The 20787-nt window shown below is 32.1% G+C and overlaps 1 protein-coding gene across 8 annotated transcripts in view; it reads left to right on the top strand.

The window, feature by feature from the left end:
* The window catches only part of Oatp26F (Organic anion transporting polypeptide 26F), a 110343-nt gene that overhangs the window by 50219 nt on the left and 39337 nt on the right, over positions 1–20787 (top strand). For all 8 annotated transcript variants that reach the window (XM_088228848.1, XM_088228847.1, XM_088228851.1 and 5 more), the window contains 2 exons: positions 4184–4491; positions 8286–8469. In XM_088228848.1, the coding sequence (XP_088084974.1) occupies positions 4184–4491; positions 8286–8469 (492 nt within the window). The remainder of the gene's footprint in view (positions 1–4183; positions 4492–8285; positions 8470–20787) is intronic.

Here is a 20787-nt window from a genome sequence, read left to right as displayed (position 1 = left end):
TATTTTCAAAGTTGAAGGTGTGTGGTTTATATTTTACTCTGAACATAATTTAGTTCTTCTTTCACTTTTTACAAAGTTTTCCTACAACAAATGTTATTCTTTCTTTTATTTCAAAATTAAAATGCATCGAAGTTAAAGGAATGTTTAAGGTGTAATTTTTTGTTTTAAAAGCACCTTATATCCGCATATAATGGCGGGGAAGGTAGGTGCTGATAACTTTTCAAGGAAATAAAAGCTGGGTGGAGTATATATCTTACCTTACCATAGCATCACCCAACACCCTCAGAGTTTTCCTCCCCCGGGCCGCATACCGACATTTTTGGGATGACTATACCTTTAAATTTCTCGCTCATCATAAAATTTATTAAATTCTTAATTTATTTTCTTTTCCTTTTATGCAGTGCGTCAGGTTAACTGTGTTTCCTTTTAAAATAATTTATCTTCTTCAAATTTGTAAAACGTAAAAGTTTATCATAATTCAACATGTATTTTGTTCTATTTTCGCACAATAACAACAGATACGTAATATTTCAATTCATTTGAAAGAATACGTATTTTTTTATTTTAAAAACTTTCAAATAATAATTGGTTAGGTTAAACTATTATTTTTTTATCATCTCTGTTATACTTTTTAGGGGGTCAAATCTCGGTTTATAAATATGTGTACAAACTCAAAATATTATATCGGCTAATACTTTGTCATCGGATGCACAGACTTAATAATATATGAAATAAGATCGTACAGACAAATAAAATAATATTATACTTTGAGAAAAAAAATTTTTTCATGCTGATGATTGATTTTAAATCTTGGAAAAAACTGTACTCCAACTGCAACTCAACTGAAATATTTATTTTTAAAAAAAGGGAAAACAATATAACGAATGAAAAAGAAAGAAGTTTTACAAATGAAAAAAAAAATAGGCTTTTTAAAATTAAGTGAAAACTGCAATTAATTACTTAGAACCGGGTTGGGGTTCCGTGGCTGGTGTCGTGGACTCACGGACTAGAGGTCCGAGGTTTGAACTCCACACTACCACTATCGGATTCCCATTTTCTAATATTTAGTTATTTACAACTCGTGCCTTCCAAAATTGAAATAATTGCATAAAACATAAGTACTGAAAAATAACAAAAAATAATAACATGACGCGTGTTTACATAAATATATTGTTAGTACTAAAAATAAAGGTAGTAGGTACAATCCCAATAGGGAGAAATGTGTGCAGTTCTTCCGATCAATCTAATTTCCTGATACTTGCACTTTTTTTTTAATTCCCTCGATTTCATTAAAAAGTGTTTTATTGGATACAGATTGCCAATTTCCGCAACATATCGACTACTTTATCGTGACGTTACAAGCACTTAAATGCAGTGAGCGATTTCTATGTAACTTGATTGCGTTTTATTATTTTTCCTGAATCCAGTGAAACTGCTAGTGACAGGTAATTATGTAACTAAATAAGGTTTCTTTTCATGCCAGAAAACTGTGCTTAGTTTAGCCATATTACATTACGCGACATAATAAAATTGCGCTTTTCATAGTACAATTTTTTTAATGCTTTATTTAATAATTTAAAAAAATACGTAATAAATACTAATTCGTTGGAAGAAATAAACAGTTAGCGCTTAGCGATTTGGAAAACCTGTGAGGACTAAAAGCAAGCTTAGTAACTTTTGAATCGGGAACAGTTATAAGAAAAACCCCGAAGAGGTAAAAAATAAAAGAATTGGAAGGAAAAAAAAAAGATTGATCTTTAGTCTACCAGAAATGATTTAAAAAACTATTCGATTCATTCAATTAATTTACTTGAAATAACATACATCAAAAACCAATTCAAGACGTATATATTATAAAAATACAAGAAATGCATAAGAAGACTCTTGTTAAGGTAGTAGAAGAATCCTGCTCCGGAAAACCCCTTCGGATACATAGAACAGATCAATATCCAGAACGATGTTGTTCAGCATATGTTGGTACTGTATATCGGAATATGAATCCATCTTTGCTGACGCTGTCTTAGGTAATTATCAGGAATATACAAACAAATGTTCATCATAATCTCAGAATTATCGACCATACCGCGCAATAATCGATAAAAATGTGTTGTCAAATACACATTCCTTCTAGTCTCTAAACTGTTGTAGCCAAGCATACCCTGGAGAAATTCGGTCGGGTAGAGCCAAGGATAATATCCGTACTCTCTTGTTTTGAGATATCTCCGAAACTTCTTTTGGATTTTTGGATACATCATAAAAGAGTACTTCAGTTCATGTGGCCCCCAAATCATCGAACCGCTCTGGAGTCTACTTCGCACCAAGGAGTTGTAAAGAGTTCTCAGTACGCGGGTATTTTTGAAAACCCTAGCAGTACGCAGAACGAATTCCAATATCTTCAATGCTTTCCTACAGGTTGTCTCCATGTGATCATGAAATATCAGGGTGCTCACAAATCTAACGCCCAGATCCTTAACATTCGATGTTCGTAGCATATTCTAGTCATTCATTTGTAGCGAACAAATAGAGTTTTTTGAGCCCTAGTGAAAGACGTGACTGAACACTTGGAAACATTGAACCTAAGTCTGTTTTGCCTTCCCTATTCAGTAGATATATCTGCTTGGAGAATATGAAAATCGTTAGAAGTATCCACCTTCCAGAAAAGTTTTAAGTCATCCGCAAATAACAGTAAACGATAGTTCAGAATGACATTTTTAATATTATTAATGAAAATTGAGAACAATAATGGACCCAGGTTAGAGCCTTGCGGTACACCCAAGAATGTACAGAAACACACTGGCGGAAAAAGACTGTAGGAGACGTATTGGTTTCTATTTTGGAGGTAGCTCACTATTAACTTTATTATACCATCCGAGAAACCGATCTCATACAGCTGTTGAAAGTATCTAAGTACTTGGCGAAGTCATTATATGAGCAGTCTACCTGATGGACTGCATCCAGAGCTTCCGTGACGTAGTTCGTGAAAAGCAATAAGATTGTCTCAACCGAGCGCCCTTTCTGAACCCATGTTGTTCATTAATAATAAATGGCTATACTCTGGAAGCGCCGGTTTTACATATTATGATTTTAAATACCTCCGCTGGTGCAGAAATAATTCTTTAGGTCTGTAATGTTCTACGGGTGACTTAGATCCACTCTTATGTATAGGAGTTACTTTTGACATCTTCTATGTTTCCGAGAAGACCTTTGTATTAATAGAAAGATTATACAAAAAACAAAGTGGTTTTTTTATCCGTTCCACACAACCTTTTAGGAAGTATATCGGAATAAAATCTGGACTGGGAGAATTAGTATTATTTTTTTAAAAATAGTGTCGGCCTCATCTTTTACATTGATATTTTGAACATCAATAAACTGTGCACCGGTCTGTGAACATTGATTTGCAATATGAACATTGCTTTGCAATATGAACATTGCTTTGCAATATGAACATCCGGAAACGGAAGTTCATTGCTAAAAACAGTTTTTAAATGTTCTGCAAACGCCTATGTTTGCATCCCGAACCATTTTTTCACCCCATGTCATGGAGTCAACTTTCCCGCCATCCGCCTTTTGCGACCTTATATAGTCCCAAAAGGTGTAAAGGTAAAAATGTGAGGATTAATCCCACAGTTTAAATTAGAATCTATAGTTTTTTGGGTGTAAATGTTCCCTAAATATTATTAGCAATATAGTTTAACATGCCATGCTATTTTGATTAGCATTGCAATGAATAAAAAATGTTTTACATCCCAGATAAGAATGCCTACGCTCACATAGTGACCACGGTGTAAAATATGTACTAGCGTAGACATTCTCATTTGGCGACGACTTTACCTACGTGTGTATTGTCCACATGTCTTAGTATTCGAAATTTCTTACTTATTGGAACTCTCGAAATGTTTATTTTGCCCTTAGACCTAACAGAGTCACTCATACGGGGAAAAAAACATTCTATGATTATTGACCACGAAGTTAGCTACAGATTACAGCAATACAACGAGCCGTAGGTACTTGGTTTGAGAATTGCGAGCGCTAACCGAAACCGTCCATTACACGTTTGTTGTTAAACTAAAAACCAAACCAAAAATTTGGAACGCTTTTGTTCTATGCAATAGACCTTAAGAGCTTCTCTAGAGCATTATTACTCTGTCACTCTGTATTATTTTTTTCCTTTTTGTAACAGGAATGGTAGTCAACGGTTTCGTGAACGTCGTGATCACCACTATCGAGCGCCGCTTCGGGCTCAGCTCCTCGCAGACGGGGCTGGTGGCGGGCGGGTACGACATGGCGTCCTTCCTGTGCCTGGTGCCTGTGACGTACCTCGGGGGCCGGCGTGCCAGCAGTAAGCCGCGCTGGCTGGGCGTGGGCGCCGCCCTCATGGGGGTCGGCTCGCTGTTGTTCGCGCTGCCGCACTTTGCCGCGCCGCGCTACTCCGCGCCGGGCGACTCCAATGACGTCTGCCAGCGTGTCACCAACATCACTGGACTAAGGGTATGAGTTAATATATAAAGCAATACTCCACCGTGATTTGGGTACCAATTCTGCCAGTGCTGTAAGAAATTTTAGAACCAACGTCGGATTCATTTTACCTCTGCCAAGGATCCTCAGAATAGTAGGTAGGTAGGTAGGTAGGGTTAAAGATGACGCAAATGCCATGTCTGTGTACAAAATTAGAGAGGTAGCAACGCAAAAAGGCAATCTCTAAGATATTCGTAGTGAGTTAGAGATATTAATGACGGTAATAGTTTTGATAAATATATATCAAATATTCTTTAGTTGTGTTTATAAAAGCTACGACTTTTGTTAATAAAAAAATATGAATTTACTTGATACGTAAGCTTATATGTACATCAATTCATTTTATAGATTTTCATAGTCTTTCCGATGCACATTTAATTTAGATGTAAGAATAACCCAATGTGCAAGAATACAATAATACGGTTTAATTTTTCAGCGTTAACTTTGTGGAATTAATTAATGGTACCAAATAACTTTACAAAAAACTCTCTCACCTAGGAGTTCATTAAAAATAAAATACAACTTGTTGCGGATCGACTAAATTATCATTTATCACATTATAAGTTTTAGTTCTGCACATTAAACCTGAAATGCTGGAAGTCACATTTGATAAATTGTTCAGGAGAGCGTTTGAAGTTGTAAAACCATTTTAAATGTTTCTCTCGAAGTAAAACACAATTTATTGATGTTTTTCTCAATTATTTGTAGGCTTTTAATAAGAATATTTAAGAAAAAACATTTAAAATAAGGACTATCAAATAACTATGGGACTTAAATGTTTTTTTGTTCTAACCGCCCGGCTCGCGCCCTAATTCCTCTTCTGACTTAAGTATAAAAAGTAATGTAGAATATTGAATATGATTATGACAATAAGACCTAATCTTGCGCAAAATCCTTCGCTGCGTCAGAGGTGGATTGTTATAAAAAATTTGGAATTTATTCGGTATCCACTGCTTTAATACTAGCAAACCGTTGAACTTTGTTGAAAGCATGAGTATTATTACTGGACTACCAGTGTTTTAGAACAAGCTATTTTAGTAGTGGTATACCGGAGGACTTCAATATTTTTAGCATCAATAAAATCTGAATACATGAACAAAATGACATTCATAACTCAATTTGGCAAAAAATGTGACTTCCAGCCTTTCAGCTTTAAGGCACAAAGTTTATAATGGCATATGTAGGTACCATATTGACTATATCTTCGTCCTATTCTTGTTCCTCTCCTATCAGAGGATGTCGACCATCACTTAAACCTCCTCTTGATCCTGGGCCATTCTGATAAACATTGCTGCATCTGGTATTCCAAACCACTGCCAAAGATTCTTGAATCATGATGTTCTTTTTCGTCCCATACCCCGTCAACCTTCTATCTTCTCTTCCACTATGAGCAGTAGAAGGAATATGTAGCCGAAGTATGCGGCCTTTCGTCTTTGGACAGTAGTTAAAACTTCTCTATACTTGTCATAAAATTCAGTACCCTTTCGTTGGACCTTCGATCAGCCTATGAGGTACGCAGCATTCTCCTGTATAACTACATGTCAAATGTCTAAATTGTATGTACCATGGGGATTTCGATCATCCTTCCACTGCATACAAGAGGAGGGATAACACGTATTGAATAAAGATCTTTTAAAAATGTAGAGATGATGAAAAATTTTGAAAACTAAGCAGAAAACTTGTGAATAACTAAACTAATCATTACTTCATCTCGACTGAGATATTGGCCAACAATCTTTTTTTTGTCTCCGTTGAGATATTTTTTAATGTAATCTTATCAGAGTTCAATCCGGCATTTGTCTACAAACATTTCGACATTTACGAAAATACAAGTTTTATTCAGCCCTGGCACCAGATCGTTTTACCTTTTAAAACAGTTTCCGAAAATTCCAATCGGAACTGTCATCCAAATTTATTTATCTTCCCTCCAATTCAGTTCGCCAACATCCAATGCATATTGAATGCACCCCGGCGCGATGCGGCGCTGCACAGAAGCCCGCCCCGCTTTAAACCGTGTTTAATTTCATTTAGAAACAATCTATCATTCTTAATTTGAATTATCGAAAAGGCTGGATTTATATTCTACGTTCCATGTAGGTGAAATTTCTCTTCTATTAAGGAAGCTTTTACGAATTTTAAATACACGTAGGTACTTGGGTTATACTGTATATTTTTTAAATTACAAATCTAAAAAATTTATTGTTAAAATACTTTTTTACAATTTAAAATATATGTATGTTTAAAAAAAAAATTAGTCATTATTATGTAGAATATTTGATAAACGAGTTTAGTGTTATTTCGTATTTAATTTTTATACAATATATTTCAGCTCAACACAGGTTTTTACCTAAAGAGCTGAAATATGTTCAACCCAATGTAACTGAATTTTTGTATTTGAATAAATAAATAAATAAATTAAATACTTATACGGTCAAATAAACTATTTGTATTTCTCGCTTCTCAACATATTTATAATTTTATTATGCAATTTAACAAAACTTCACTAAGTTTAATGATTATTTATATATACTTTAAGTTGTAGCATTTTGAAGAATAAATATATTAATGTTTTTTTGATTTACCAAAATATTCCAATTTTCGGACATTTTTAACTAGTTCAAAATAGCTCTTTTCTGTAAACATTTAATTTTTATTTTTTTTTTCTTTGTTATTCATAATTATATCATATAAGGCTAAAATTGTAATTGGTGTGAAAGTACACTTATCAATGAAAAAAATAACACAAATAATACATGCCTGTGAGCCAGTGGAGTCTTTATAAATAAATATAACAATTTAAAACATGTTGACATTGCATGAACTTTTTTGTTGGATAGTTGAAATAAAAATAATAATAATGCTTTTAAGTATTATTCATTGCCCACAAATTAAAGTGCCATCGATTTTTCGCTTGTAACGTGTCATTTAATTAAATTATTTTTCATTAGTCCATTCTAAGTACGCTGAATGAGGAGAAAAAAAACAGATGCGACGCTTGCTCTATCATTAAAACATTTTATATGCGGTTCGAAGCGTCGATTGATAAAAAACCTACAGTTGATAAGAATTTCAATGACGGAAAACGTTTTCTCTATTTCCGCACTATATCGTATCTGAGCTTTTGTGGAGATTGTGTCGTTCGTCATAGTCAGAGCGGTTAAGGAGGTTAATTATCGTTCATTATTAAAGTGACGAGATCCACAGGGATATATATAAGGGTAGTTTAAATTTATCGCTTGAATTAATTTTATCGTGGGGTCCGTAAAGACAACGGTACGGGCGGTTTCCATGTTGATGTATGTATTTTAACGAAAATTTAGCAGACAAATGATGCCCATTAAAAGTTTTCCAATATATTATAACAGCATAGATAATATAAGTAGATATATGAATTACTTCTTCAGAAATGATAATAATCATTAGGTGCTTAAAAGTAATTAGAATCTGGAAATAAAAACTGTTAAATTACAAATGCAATTTCCCTTAAATAATAATGAACTCGAATTCTGCTATAACAGGCCTTAATTATATGATTATTTTCACAAATTATGGAAAATGGATTATTAAACAGTACATTTATTTGTCAAATATTTCTTTTTAATTACCTGGATTTCAAAATATATTGTATTTTGTTTAATATAACACGATGTTAAAGCACCGTTTGCACAAGGATTTTTTGGCATAGTCTTACGAGGGTCAAAAAGTCGGTAAGTGGTTGACCACAAAGTTAATCCTTTATAGATATAAATATATATTTTTCTCTTCAGGCGGAATGTTCGGCTGAGGGCGGAAGTATTGAGGGCGGGACGGGGATGCTTGGTCCTGTACCGGTACTCCTCGTGTTCCTGGCCGCTCAACTCTTGCACGGTGCTGGAGCCTCTCCACTCTTCACCTTGGGTGTGACCTACATTGACGAGAACGTCTCCAAAAAGATGTCTTCTGTCTATCTTGGTAAGCAAACCAATAAAAAATGACACTAAAAAGCCGGCGAGGAATATATAATTAACAAATCGGATTGTTTACATATCGCACGCCCAGAAGTACGCAGTGTGAAAACAAAACTTTCAAAATTGATTTATGCTCGTAACTTAATGTCTATTGACATTACTATGTTTAGCATTTTTGTGGTATTTGCTCATTTGACCGTTAACATATGAGAACAACACGTTGCATCATATTATGTAATTACTGTAGTGTTCTTCTCGATATTTTACTTAATTGATTACAATGAATACTGAGGTTCATATCTCACTCAGAAAAAAATCGTAGAGATACGTGAGTGTTCTCCTTTAAACTGCATTCATAACTCAAAACACCCAAATTTAGACTTACGACAGTGTACTTTTGGGGTGCGGTATGTATTTATAAACAGAGAAGACAATGTTGAAAAGTCTAGGCAGTGCTTTATCCAATAAATTTTTATATTAACCTACAAAACAGTGTGGGATGAAAATGGATTGGCATGGGTTAACTCGAAGTCTTATATCGTGGGTATATATTTGCAAAAAGCTTAAACTCTCAAATCCCTGTTTTGAGAAATCAATCATTTAAGTTTTGTTCCAATTTTACTCTTTTATATCTTATTTAAATACAGTAAAATGTCTAAGTGTTCATTTAAATACATGTTTTTAATTAATCCGTTTCTTAATTTTATATTAAGTAAATATAAGGTTGTTTAAAGCTTTTAGCCTGAATAAAATACCGGGTATACGATTTAACCTTAAATTTATTTTTAAAACTACAGATGTATAAAATTTGAAATTTTTTTGTGTATTTTGCCAGTTTGTAGAGCGTTAAAAACTTTACAAAACTGCATCATTAAGTCAACTCCGCATATTTTCGAGTTAACGTTTTTTGCCAGTATACCCACGATATGTTGATCGTGTTTTTGAATATATTATTTACCATTATTTTATTGCATTTTATTGTCTTTGCTTCATAGTTTTATGTTCTTTTTTATCAGCTTTTTGTGCATAAGTTTCTTCATATAACTTTTCTTAATTTTACTATCTATTTTGGTTATATGATTTTTGTCGATATCAATTTTTTTCTATATCATATTATTTATTTATTTATTTTTATATAAACGGTTCAAGGAACCTTGTACAGTAAAATGTTTTACAGAAATAATCACAGAAGTGAACAATTCATTATGTAATATATAATATGAAATATAACTATATAATTCAACTGAATAATTAAAACTAAACAAATTAGTTAAAGTAAAATATATTTTTGTTAAAACTACAAAAAAGTTTAAAAAAAACATAAAATATCTTATACTCTAAATATAAATATAACAAAGTAAAATTAAGAATAATTTAACATAAACATAAAGTGGCTAGTATTTAGCTAGGTAATTATGAAAAATAAAAATAATGCCACAATAATATTTCATAAATAAAACATTTTTTGGATCAATATGAAAGCTCAAATAATCCTATCCATATCTAATAACACCTTTATTTTATCAGTTGGAATTTGGCAATAAATCCACAAATGTATAATTTATACATGAAGAAATAAACAAAAATACGTCCCTTATGTTCCACATACTGGTATTAAAAAAAAGACCTGATTGTAACTTTTCATTTTTATTTTATGTCTCTATTATGTGTAGATCTACACCATATATATTTCATAATGTATTCGACATTTAGTATACCCACTTATAGATAATGCCTATGAGGGATTTTCTTTTATTTAATAAATATAGTGATATATGTATTTAATAAAAAATGTACCAAAATGTTAACAAAAAAATTGTAAAAAAAGGTTTGATTGGCTTAGGCCGTGTATAAAATAAATAAATATTATTATTCTTTCGGCACAAAGGCCACCACATTTCGTAAAGCTTTTCTTTTTGTATGTGGGTACCGAACTTAAGTCCTCAGATACTGTTTGCGGTATGCAGAGGGTAAGTTTTTGATTTTTGCGAAGTAAAAGAGCTTAAACCTTTATTGATGAAGGTGAGATTTATTTGGCTGAATTATTTCACCGTAAGTGCCTAGATTTCCACACGCCTTCTCAAAAACGTTCTTAATGTTCGTTGTAATATTTTAATATTGATAACCTCTAGGGGGTGAAATCGAATTGTGTATATAACTGAAAAATGATGATTACAAGTAAATAAATTAAAATTATAAGTCGTCTCAATATATAAAATAGTGGATGTATTATTAAAACAACTTATATTATAAGAACTCAAACACTGATTTGAGTCTACTGAACACTTTATTTTATTTTTATGAATATAAAAACAAAAATTTCTTGACAATTGTTTCGCCTTGTTAGGGTATTTTCAAACGAATGACATTCGTTCCGATGCGCAGGGAAGAGTTATTAGATATAAGTTCTTTTTTTTAATTCATTGTCCTTTTTACGTTACCGGACACTTCGGGGTATTTATTTATCACAACCAATTCGTGAAATGACAAATATAGGAGATTTTAAAGTGCTGCCAATATAATGATCTATGTAGCGTTCATGAAGGTTTCAAACCTTAGAATTTACAAGTGAGCATTTGCAAAGTAATTTTTTTTTTTTTTTTTAAATTGAATGTTCAATTTAATGTTTTGGCTATTGATTTATTGAGTAATTATATGACTTTTTTAAACTTTTTTATTTTACATCGAGATTCACTTTCTTATGGAAAGCCCCTGTAGTAAATAATTTACAGTCAATAATTATATATTTAGTCTTTAAAAAAATGATTAAGAAAGAGGTTTTAAATAATATTTTAGAAAGGTTTTAAATTTAGCACCTTGCGCAGAAAAAATATATTTTTATGCTCTTCATATAAAAATCGTGTGATTTAACATATAGATTGAATTAAATATTAAATATTCCAAATTACATTCGAATAATTTAGAGGTACTCGTACATTAAATATTATTTATTTGTTCCTAAAAAGTGTTTTAACTTTTTTAGTATGCCCTAAACATGTATGTTTTTGAACCAATAATGTGTGAACTATTCGAATTGACCGAAATCTGATATTTGTACCCTCGGCTTCGAAATAAAAATGTTCATTTATACATTCAAGTTATTTTTAACAGTAACGTGATACGGTCAGCGTCGGATTTATTCATAATTTGGCTTCAGGTCATCAATCTTTGGTATATTTTTCGCGTTTTTGTCAGACAAAATATCGATTTGAAGTCTCACATAATATGTACTAGAGAAAAGGCATTTAAGACAAGTAAAAAAATTCAGTCTGTTTTCAAAACTGCCTAGTCAATTTTTTCGAGGGTATAAAGAATTAATTTAACAGATCCGAAAAAATATATGAAATATGAAAATGACAAAAGATTATTATTATCTTCATCCCTTTCTCTTCATTCCGCGAATTTTTATTATTAGAAGAATAAACATTTATTTGTATTTTTTCCTTCAGCTACTGTACTACAGGAGTGTAGGTATAGAATTGTGGCAAACATAGAATTTTCACGTATAATAATTCACAAATATTTAGAATTTAAATTGAAACCGCTGAAATAAAAATATTTTTTATGCTATTCATTTTAGCATGGATAAACGTTGGGCTTATCCTATTTATTGAGCGTTTTCATGACTTTATGATTAACCTCAATATTTTTAAACTGTTGCCATTTTCTTTCAGTCGTAAATACTCGAAAAAGATGAAGAGATTACTAAAGATTCTTTCAGGCTCATTTTTAGAACGAATAAAACATTTTTTATATGGGCTCTATGCAAACATCTGTGTAAGTAGGTGGCTCTTGAAATAAATCTCGGTAGTAAAATACGAAATCTAATATGATTTTTTTATTATTATTTGGTAACTGCCGTCCAATTCCCTATAGTAACATCAGAAACATCAACACGTGGGCGCAGTTTACACGCTTTACTGGTGCTGTTTACACTCCTGCGTGGAGAGTACAGCCATCACCCCATCATAGGCAGGGGTGCACTGGTGCCAGAACGCACTGGAACGCCGTTCCAGAACTGGCACTGGTTTTAGGAAAAAGAAAAAAAAATAATTAAAAAGTCATGTACGGAGCGTTTTAACTGCTTGGCGTTCATACTTTTAATTTAATCATTTATTTGAAAACAAGATTGGAACTTAGGGAGATTGAAAACCAGAACCATATTAGGCAAAAACTTGTCAAAACCCAGAACACGCAGACGATACGTGAGAAATATGAGTTTTTTTACAACGTTTGATTTTATTACTAAGCTTTTAATATTATTTTGACTTGGGTTATAGCAAAAAAATATTTCAAAGATTGTTATTTACCGTATTGGTGTTAGTTTTTTGTTGTTTTCTTTTTCTTTATTTTTTTTAATATTTGCATTCTTACGATTCACCCTAACATTTTAATTTTGGGGCTATTTTCTTGTAGTCGTAAACATTCGTGTTAAAAAATGGGAAACAAGTTGTGGTAGGGCGGGGTTCGAGTCCACGACACTACCTACGGGACTACAACCCGTTACCAATATTATTACCAGCAAGTATTGTAGAATGATTTGAGAAGTTATTGTCAATAAATTACAATATCAACAATGTCTTGATGTTCAAATTTTTGTAGACAAGGACTGGATTCAACCCCCTAGGAAGCTGTTAATATTATATATAAGGTTTCAGCTCTTTAACTTCAAAAACGTCAACAGATGGAAGAATAGAAGGAATTTAGATGTTCAAATATTGGAAAAATGGTGAATTTTGCACAGTGCGTAAAGTGGCTACTTAAACCAGCCAATGACAGGTCATAAGCCTTGTGGATGCCTAGACTTCTATATTGCCTTCTCTAAAATGTTCTTCATCTCTGTTGTATTATGTTAATTACAATATCGTTGGTTTGTTCAATTGATTTTTTTTTTGTTCAAAGTCCTTATATCAGGCGGCCTCCGTGGTGTAGTGGTCAAGACGCTTGACTCACACACGGAAGGTTCCGAGTTCGATTCCCGGTGAGAATACAAAAAAATAAATGTGATTTTTCTCAAGCCTGGGTGTTCTGTGATGTAAATCACAACTGTAATCGAGCCTCCTGGCCTGTTGTTGTGCTAAAAAAAAGGTAATTTCATCCAAAACTTACAATGTTACTTTTAAAAGATGAAATAAATATAAGTTAGTTACACACCCAGGCTGACCGGCCAACGTCAATATTTTACTACAGTACCTAAGTAAAAAAGAAAAAGAAAAAATCGTTCCGGCACTGCATATTTAGCGAGTTCACCCCTGCTCATATGATGATACACCGCCAAATACCCTCCCCTTAGTTACAACACAGATACCTACCCACTGTATGTAAGTAGTAGTAGTGCGTATAACCAGTTGACAATCAATTGATTTGATCTATTCGAATACATCCTTTATCTTATATATTTCAAGCGGTTATTACAAAATAATATTAAAAATGAATAATAAGCGCACACACGTCTATGAACACTAAACACCGAAACTTCACTCATTTTTTTCCCAACTATTTATGCATGCATGTAAATGATAATAATATTATAGTCGCGCTTACTTGTAAAACTCGTAAATCCACAAATAGTACAAAAATGTATTTTTGCGTTTAATGTTATGACTTTAAATAATCTGTGTGTGTGTGTAAAATTTGTAGATCCATACGGTGTTGTATTATTTTAAAAAACTTCACTACTAAAGTAAAAACTGTTTTTGTTCTCCCCTCAAAAAAGTGGGTTTAGGATTTACGAATTTTACAAGTTAGGCCAACGATATTACATCTTATATTTTTTACTAAATTGCACTTTTAAGAATATTTATTATAATGTACGCTCTATCATTTTTATAAATGTAATAGATAACTAGTTAAAATAAAATAATAATTAAACGAATACTTAAACAACTAGTAATCAAAGAAATAAAAAATAGGGTTCCTGAAAAGCTTGCTAACTTGAAATTAGAGAAAATGATCATAATTATTCCCCTTCAAGTACGTACATTATTGATTCGTATTATTCTATAAGTAATAATCCTATTTTCTGTATTCAATATTTTTTTTTTGTATTTACCTATTTAGGTACATTAATACGTACCACATTAAAATATGTTATCGATAAGTTGCACCAAGAAATTTCTAACTCAAGAACAGGTAGGTACATTTTTTTTTCATACACATACAGATTTTTTTATCGCAACTAGTTTTTTTGGCCACAAACGATTATCAGTTGATTTATAGAATATTTTTACACAAGAAGATAATTGACAAAATTGGCATTGACTATCACCACTGACTGCAAAAAGTGTAATTCCTGCCTCGACACAGGCTTTCCTAGTGAGTCAGGCAATTGAACAATAAAATATTTTGTAAAATTAGGATATGACAAATAAATAAATAATTCTATCGCATATCGCATAAGGTTATGTCTATCATTAGAATCTACCTTCACATAACCTATGTATATGTGGGGGTCATAGTCCGTTGATCGATGACACACAGGCGCTAAACGATTTCATCTAAAATATAGAGCAACGACTGCATGAAACAACTAAGCGTTTTCTATTGGATACAATACATTATATTCTGCAAGACTAACATAATTGCACATAAGACACCCGTCCACATAAGAGCAATGCCCTGGAGTACATTAGCTTGAGACATAAAGTGAACATGGAGACACAGGGCGTGGTAACGGCAGTTAGCCCAAAAATTCAGCCAACTAAGTCAGTTCAACGCAGTCGCTCAGTTTCAGCACGTAGCCCAAGTGCAGTCAGTTTAACACATCATCGCCGTAACCCATAACACTTGCGCGACATAATTCAATTGAGTATTTATTCAACATTTACATGTTGAATAAATACACCATTTAACCTCAAAATCGTATGTTCTGTCAATCTCCAACTGGCGTAGGTGCTATACACCCCACAACAAGCAAAATCCTACACATAAAGGTGCTATAGGTAGATTTTGCAAGTAGAAACTATATGTTCAGTACAGGGTATCCCCCGCAGTATCCAAAATGAACCAAACAGATGCTTTTCGCTCCTCTTCTCAAATTATTCCTTTCCTTCAACTTATTTCGATTTGGTGGGTTCCAGGGGCGGCTGTGGAATTTATTATTATTAAATCATATTTATTTAAAATATATATCTACCTATATGTACATGGATATTAATTTAATCCAGACAGACGAAGAATACATATATGTGAGGTAATTAGAACCAGAATACTAGATGAGTGTTTTCGACTCATTGATTACTTTTGAGTAAAAATCTTGAAAAATAGAACGTGGAGATAAGTCCGCCTCGTAGTGTAGGAAATAGTGCATTTTTTTTACCATGTTTGAGATCCCGGACTCGATTCCTGGCAAGGTTGACATGAATATATAATATTTTCATATGAAGTATTTTTTCCAATTGATCGGTTTGGGTAGGTAGGAAGAAATCCCCTTAAGACGATATACCCGCCCTTATACAAACGTATATAAATTGTAATAATAAAATAAACACATATTTCATTGTCCCTGGACTGGAATCTTAAGCGTATCTAAGCGTAAGCGTGATGACCTCACAGAAATGTAATGTACACTACATTTGGTGTACCTATGGAAAGCCATATACACCTAGGGTCATAAACTAATGGGAAGTTAAAATTTATCTTCAATTTTATCTACAAAGTAAAATGAAGTTTTATGTATGAAAAATGTAATATTAACGCAATTCTAAACATGTTTAATTACAGGTCACCGACGAAGGTGTGCATTTTGAATTTTCATACAAAAACACATGTTTTCGTAACGATGTTAGTTTATACCGTCTCGATATGCACCAATAAATGTAGCATTCATAATCGCGGCGCATATGGTGCAGATAAGCGTATGTAGACGATTAAATAATAAAGTGATTTGGGAAATATTTTCTTAATCACTTTAAAAAATGACAAAAGTAATGACATTTATTAGTACTCATGATTATACCAAATATTAATTACGTTGGTGATTTATTTCTGGTCCTGGCTAATTAGGAGTTTCCTGTATTAAGTAAGGACTTTAATCTTATAACATATAATAATAAGTGTTATCACGAAAAAATGGGTAAATAATATGTAACCATAATTACTAGTTTTCTCATTTAAATAGTAACTATAGAGAATTTTTCCAAAAACGATAAAAATAATATGTACGAATTCTATTATGTTTCAATAAAGTTGAAGTTAAATATAAATAAAATTAAAATCAAATTTTAATTTCAGTTTTATCTTTGCACGCTGTTCTTCGAATGAAAAAAAAATAGTCTGACTCTGTTTTCATGGTAGGGTTCCATTTCCGCCCCACTGATTTCGTAGTCTCCCGTGATGAATTTAATAAGGGAAATGCAATTTTAGGCAACGTCATGACAACACCTAAATCAGGTGGAAGGAATCTGATTATCTCGCTTCTCCGCTTGGGAAGTCCCATAATCATAAATCCTCGTTATGTTACTTATTCGGTAGGTAGGTATTTAAATTACAAAGATTTTAAGGGTTGTTTAAGGAACTTTTGCTTATATGAAAATGAAAGAGGTAACAAAAAAATCTACAGAATTGTTAACAAAAAAAATCTACAGTATCTATGTGCCAGCATATCCTGGCAAGCGCACTCCACGATAGTCTCTCCATATGTGCACAGTCCTTAGTAGCAAGCAGCTAGTTTACCGATACTGGGTTTTCTCTTCAAAGAGAAAATAATCCTGGTATCAAATGGTTTACTTTTGTACTTATTAAGTTGTGATCTAAAGTGAAAAATAATATAGAGTGTAAAGTTAAAGAAAATGCGAAAATGCGTCATGCTGATTCAGGCATTTTAAGCCTTTAGATTTTGTATGTCAGATTTCAACTGATGTATTTTTAACAATATTTTGAGTTTGTCCAAATTTTTGTAGACAAGGACTGGATTCAACTCCCTGGGGAGCTGTTTATATTAACATATTACAACAGAGATGAAGAACATTTAAGAGAAGGTAATATAGAAGTCCAGGCATCTACAGGGCTTATGACCTGTCAATGGCTGGTTTAAGTGGCCACTTTACACACTGTGTAACATTCACCATTCTGCCTATATTTTGAACATCTATATTCCTTCAATTCTTTTATCTGTTGATGTTTGTGAAGTTAAAGAGCTGCAACCTTTATTTATGCGGGTGTATTTTTATTATTTTTTTGGTGCAACTACTGCGATGGTAAAGGTGTATATTGGGATTTGCATGTTAGTGTAATTAGTGCCCCGACAAAGAGACGGGGACGTCTCGAATCCCGTAGACATAAAAAAGTCGGTAAGTGGTTGTATACAAACATTTACTAACATTAATTTATTTGATAAAGATGTTCTTAGAGAAGGGTAGGTATACAGTTTACAGTATACATCTTCATTATTTTTGATAATTGGCAACTGTTCTCGCGGGGTAAGAGGAAATAAGAGCTACTGAAGTAATAAACGTGGTAATAAAGATTATTAATACTCACTTTAAAAGGACAGGTACAATAAAGGTGGTCGTATTGCAAATTTAGTGCCCCTTTGGTAGAAGTACGAGTAGTGAAAATTGCGACTGGTGAGTCGTAAAATATATTTTACTATCATTTACTTAGGAAGATACTTCAAAGGTATGAAACACATGTTACTCTTGGAAGTATTTTAATTTTAATAAAACATATTTATGTTTATCTTATGATAGATTTTCTAAGTCATACTTCATAGATATAAAATATTCAAAAATAATTACCGGATAACAATATGTTGAGTCTACGTACAAATCAGAATTTTAGTTTACGATAACTACAGTGATTCTTCTGAATATGTCAGTATCTATATATTATATTTAAATACTCACTAAAACAACAGTCATCTTCACCAGGATATCCCGTTTGAAATATTATTTTGTATTATTACTGAATTTATAAACCTCGTAACGTTATAATAATTTAAGTTGTTCATAGATAATATGAGAAGCAAACTTAGAAATCTCTATTGAAAGATAATAATAATGATCGGGTTGTGGTCCTGTGGCTAGTGACTCGGCCTCACGGGCCAAAGGTCCGGGGTTCGAATCCCACTCGACCCCAACTCGATTCCATTTTCTAATAGTGAGTTATTTACAACTCGTTGAAAATGGCGCTCAAAAATAAATATTTGGGTAAATCATAAGAACGGAGATATTCCTTTTTTAAAAAAATAATTAAAAATATAAGCTGAGATATTTGCGAAAAACGTTGAAAAAAGAATTGTGAGATTTCTAATTATGCTTCACTTACTCAACGGAGAATGCTAAGTTTGCGGTGTCAAGGACCTAGTATAATTGAAATATGTTTTAGCAAGATTTAGAGACGGTTTTGAATTACGCTATTATTTAGGTAGGTATGTTTATATGTAAAGTTTATTTTGGCATTAATAACCAATATTCCGTTTTTGGTGGAGATTTCTATGTATGCTTCTAACACCCTCAATTATTAGTGCAGGTAAACTTTTCACTGAAGACTAAATGAGAACTCACAATTCTTGATATTCTGATGTGTACTTACCTACTACTTGCCTAATAACATATTGGTATAGTTACAATATTTGAGTTTGTCCAAATGTTCATAGACAAAAGACTAGATTTCACCCCTCACTAAAATCAACAGATGGAAGAATTAAAGAAATATGGATGTTCAAACATAGGCAAAATGGTGAATGTTACACAGTGTGTTAAGTGGCCACTTAAACCAGCCAATGACAGGTCATAAGCCCTGTAAATGCCTTGACTTCCATATTCCCTTATTTAAGGTATTCTCCATCCCTGTTGTAATTTGTTAATATTGATAAAGTATTATTCCTATATATATTTTACTTAAATTTTGAATACTGTTTTCAGTTTACTTAAATAATATCAAATATTTTATAAATGCCTAATTTTTAATGCATATTGTCAATTTTAAATGTGCCATAAAAACCAATTGCATGTTTTTGATTGCTTCATCAAATACACATTGCACCTGAGCAATAATAGTGCCACAAGTCCTGAATATATTTCCTATTCGCACAATTAACGGCATGATTCTTTAAAATATTTATTTGTTTTTAAATCTTCAAGTACCTATAACAAATGAGTACTTTAGCGGATTTATTGCTAAAAGCAATATCTTCCAGCCAACCAAAAAACAGACTGGTCAAAAGAAGATTTAGTCAATAATTTTAACTATATAACGAAAATATATATTGAACTAGCGGACCCGACAGACGTTGTCCTGCCCGAACGTTGGCTTACCTGCTATTATCTTGGAAAAATACTTTTTATCTAAGTACTTGTTAGTGATTCAATTTCATAAGTAAAAATTGTTAATATTAAACAAATATTGAATTTAAGTAGGTACTTGTTTATGGTTGAATTCCAAAACATAAAATAATATTTTTTTCAAATATAGCATTCTTTTTGCAAACGTCAAACTCCGGTCGTCTCACCAACAAAGGGGTGTATTTATGTAGGAATACGATTTTTTTTAAATGTATTAAATTTAATATTATTTTAGTGTTACCAAAAATCCAATAAAAAGAAATAAATGGGTAGAAATTATAAAGAATTTAAGGAAATAATCTGATTGAGATTTACAAAAAACAAATGCTGTTTGTAAACATTCAAAAACGAACTTTTTTATGCACAAAAAAACAACATCTTTTCATTATTTTGCAAATGCAACCCTGGTAGATCGATGAATAAAACATTTATGCTCCTAACTTTTTTTTTTCATATTCAATTAAAAATTTTAATATCTACGAACACGCACAGCTTAAGGATCTATATTTCTCTAAAAACCGCACGTAAATCGGTTAAGCCGTTTAGGAAGAGTACGGTGACATCACACGTACAAAGGAATTATATATATATAAAGATGATAGATAAATGAAAAAAACCTAATTAATTAAAAATAATAGCTGTTTTTTAATGGGGAGATAAGGCTTGTATATATTAACTAAGATAAAAGTATATTATGTTATACATATTAAAGGATAAGGAATGTTGAATCAGATCAATGAAATCAGTTTGGAAGGAGAGAGGAAGAAGAACCAAGGAAAGAAAAGGGAAATTTTTTTTTTTTTAAAAGCAATAAAATACAGGGAGTTCTGGATCATATTGTAATATTTTAGGCGTTTCTTGAAGGTGGCTAGAGAAGTTGCTTTAGTTGCCTGTTTTAAAAACGTCAATACGGTAAAGTTTTATCTAAATTAAAGAAATAATAGTTGAAGAATGACCGTTTTTCTATTGTTATTTCTGAAAATATTAAAAACTAGATGGCACATGTAAGTGAATTTTAAGTTATGCCTTTATTTTTG

Source organism: Micrasema longulum, unplaced genomic scaffold (assembly GCF_059751315.1).
Source record: "Micrasema longulum isolate JH-2025_06_02 unplaced genomic scaffold, ASM5975131v1 h1tg000611l, whole genome shotgun sequence".
NCBI classification, from domain to species: domain Eukaryota; kingdom Metazoa; phylum Arthropoda; class Insecta; order Trichoptera; family Brachycentridae; genus Micrasema; species Micrasema longulum.
This window is presented reverse-complemented; position numbering and strand designations above follow the sequence as displayed.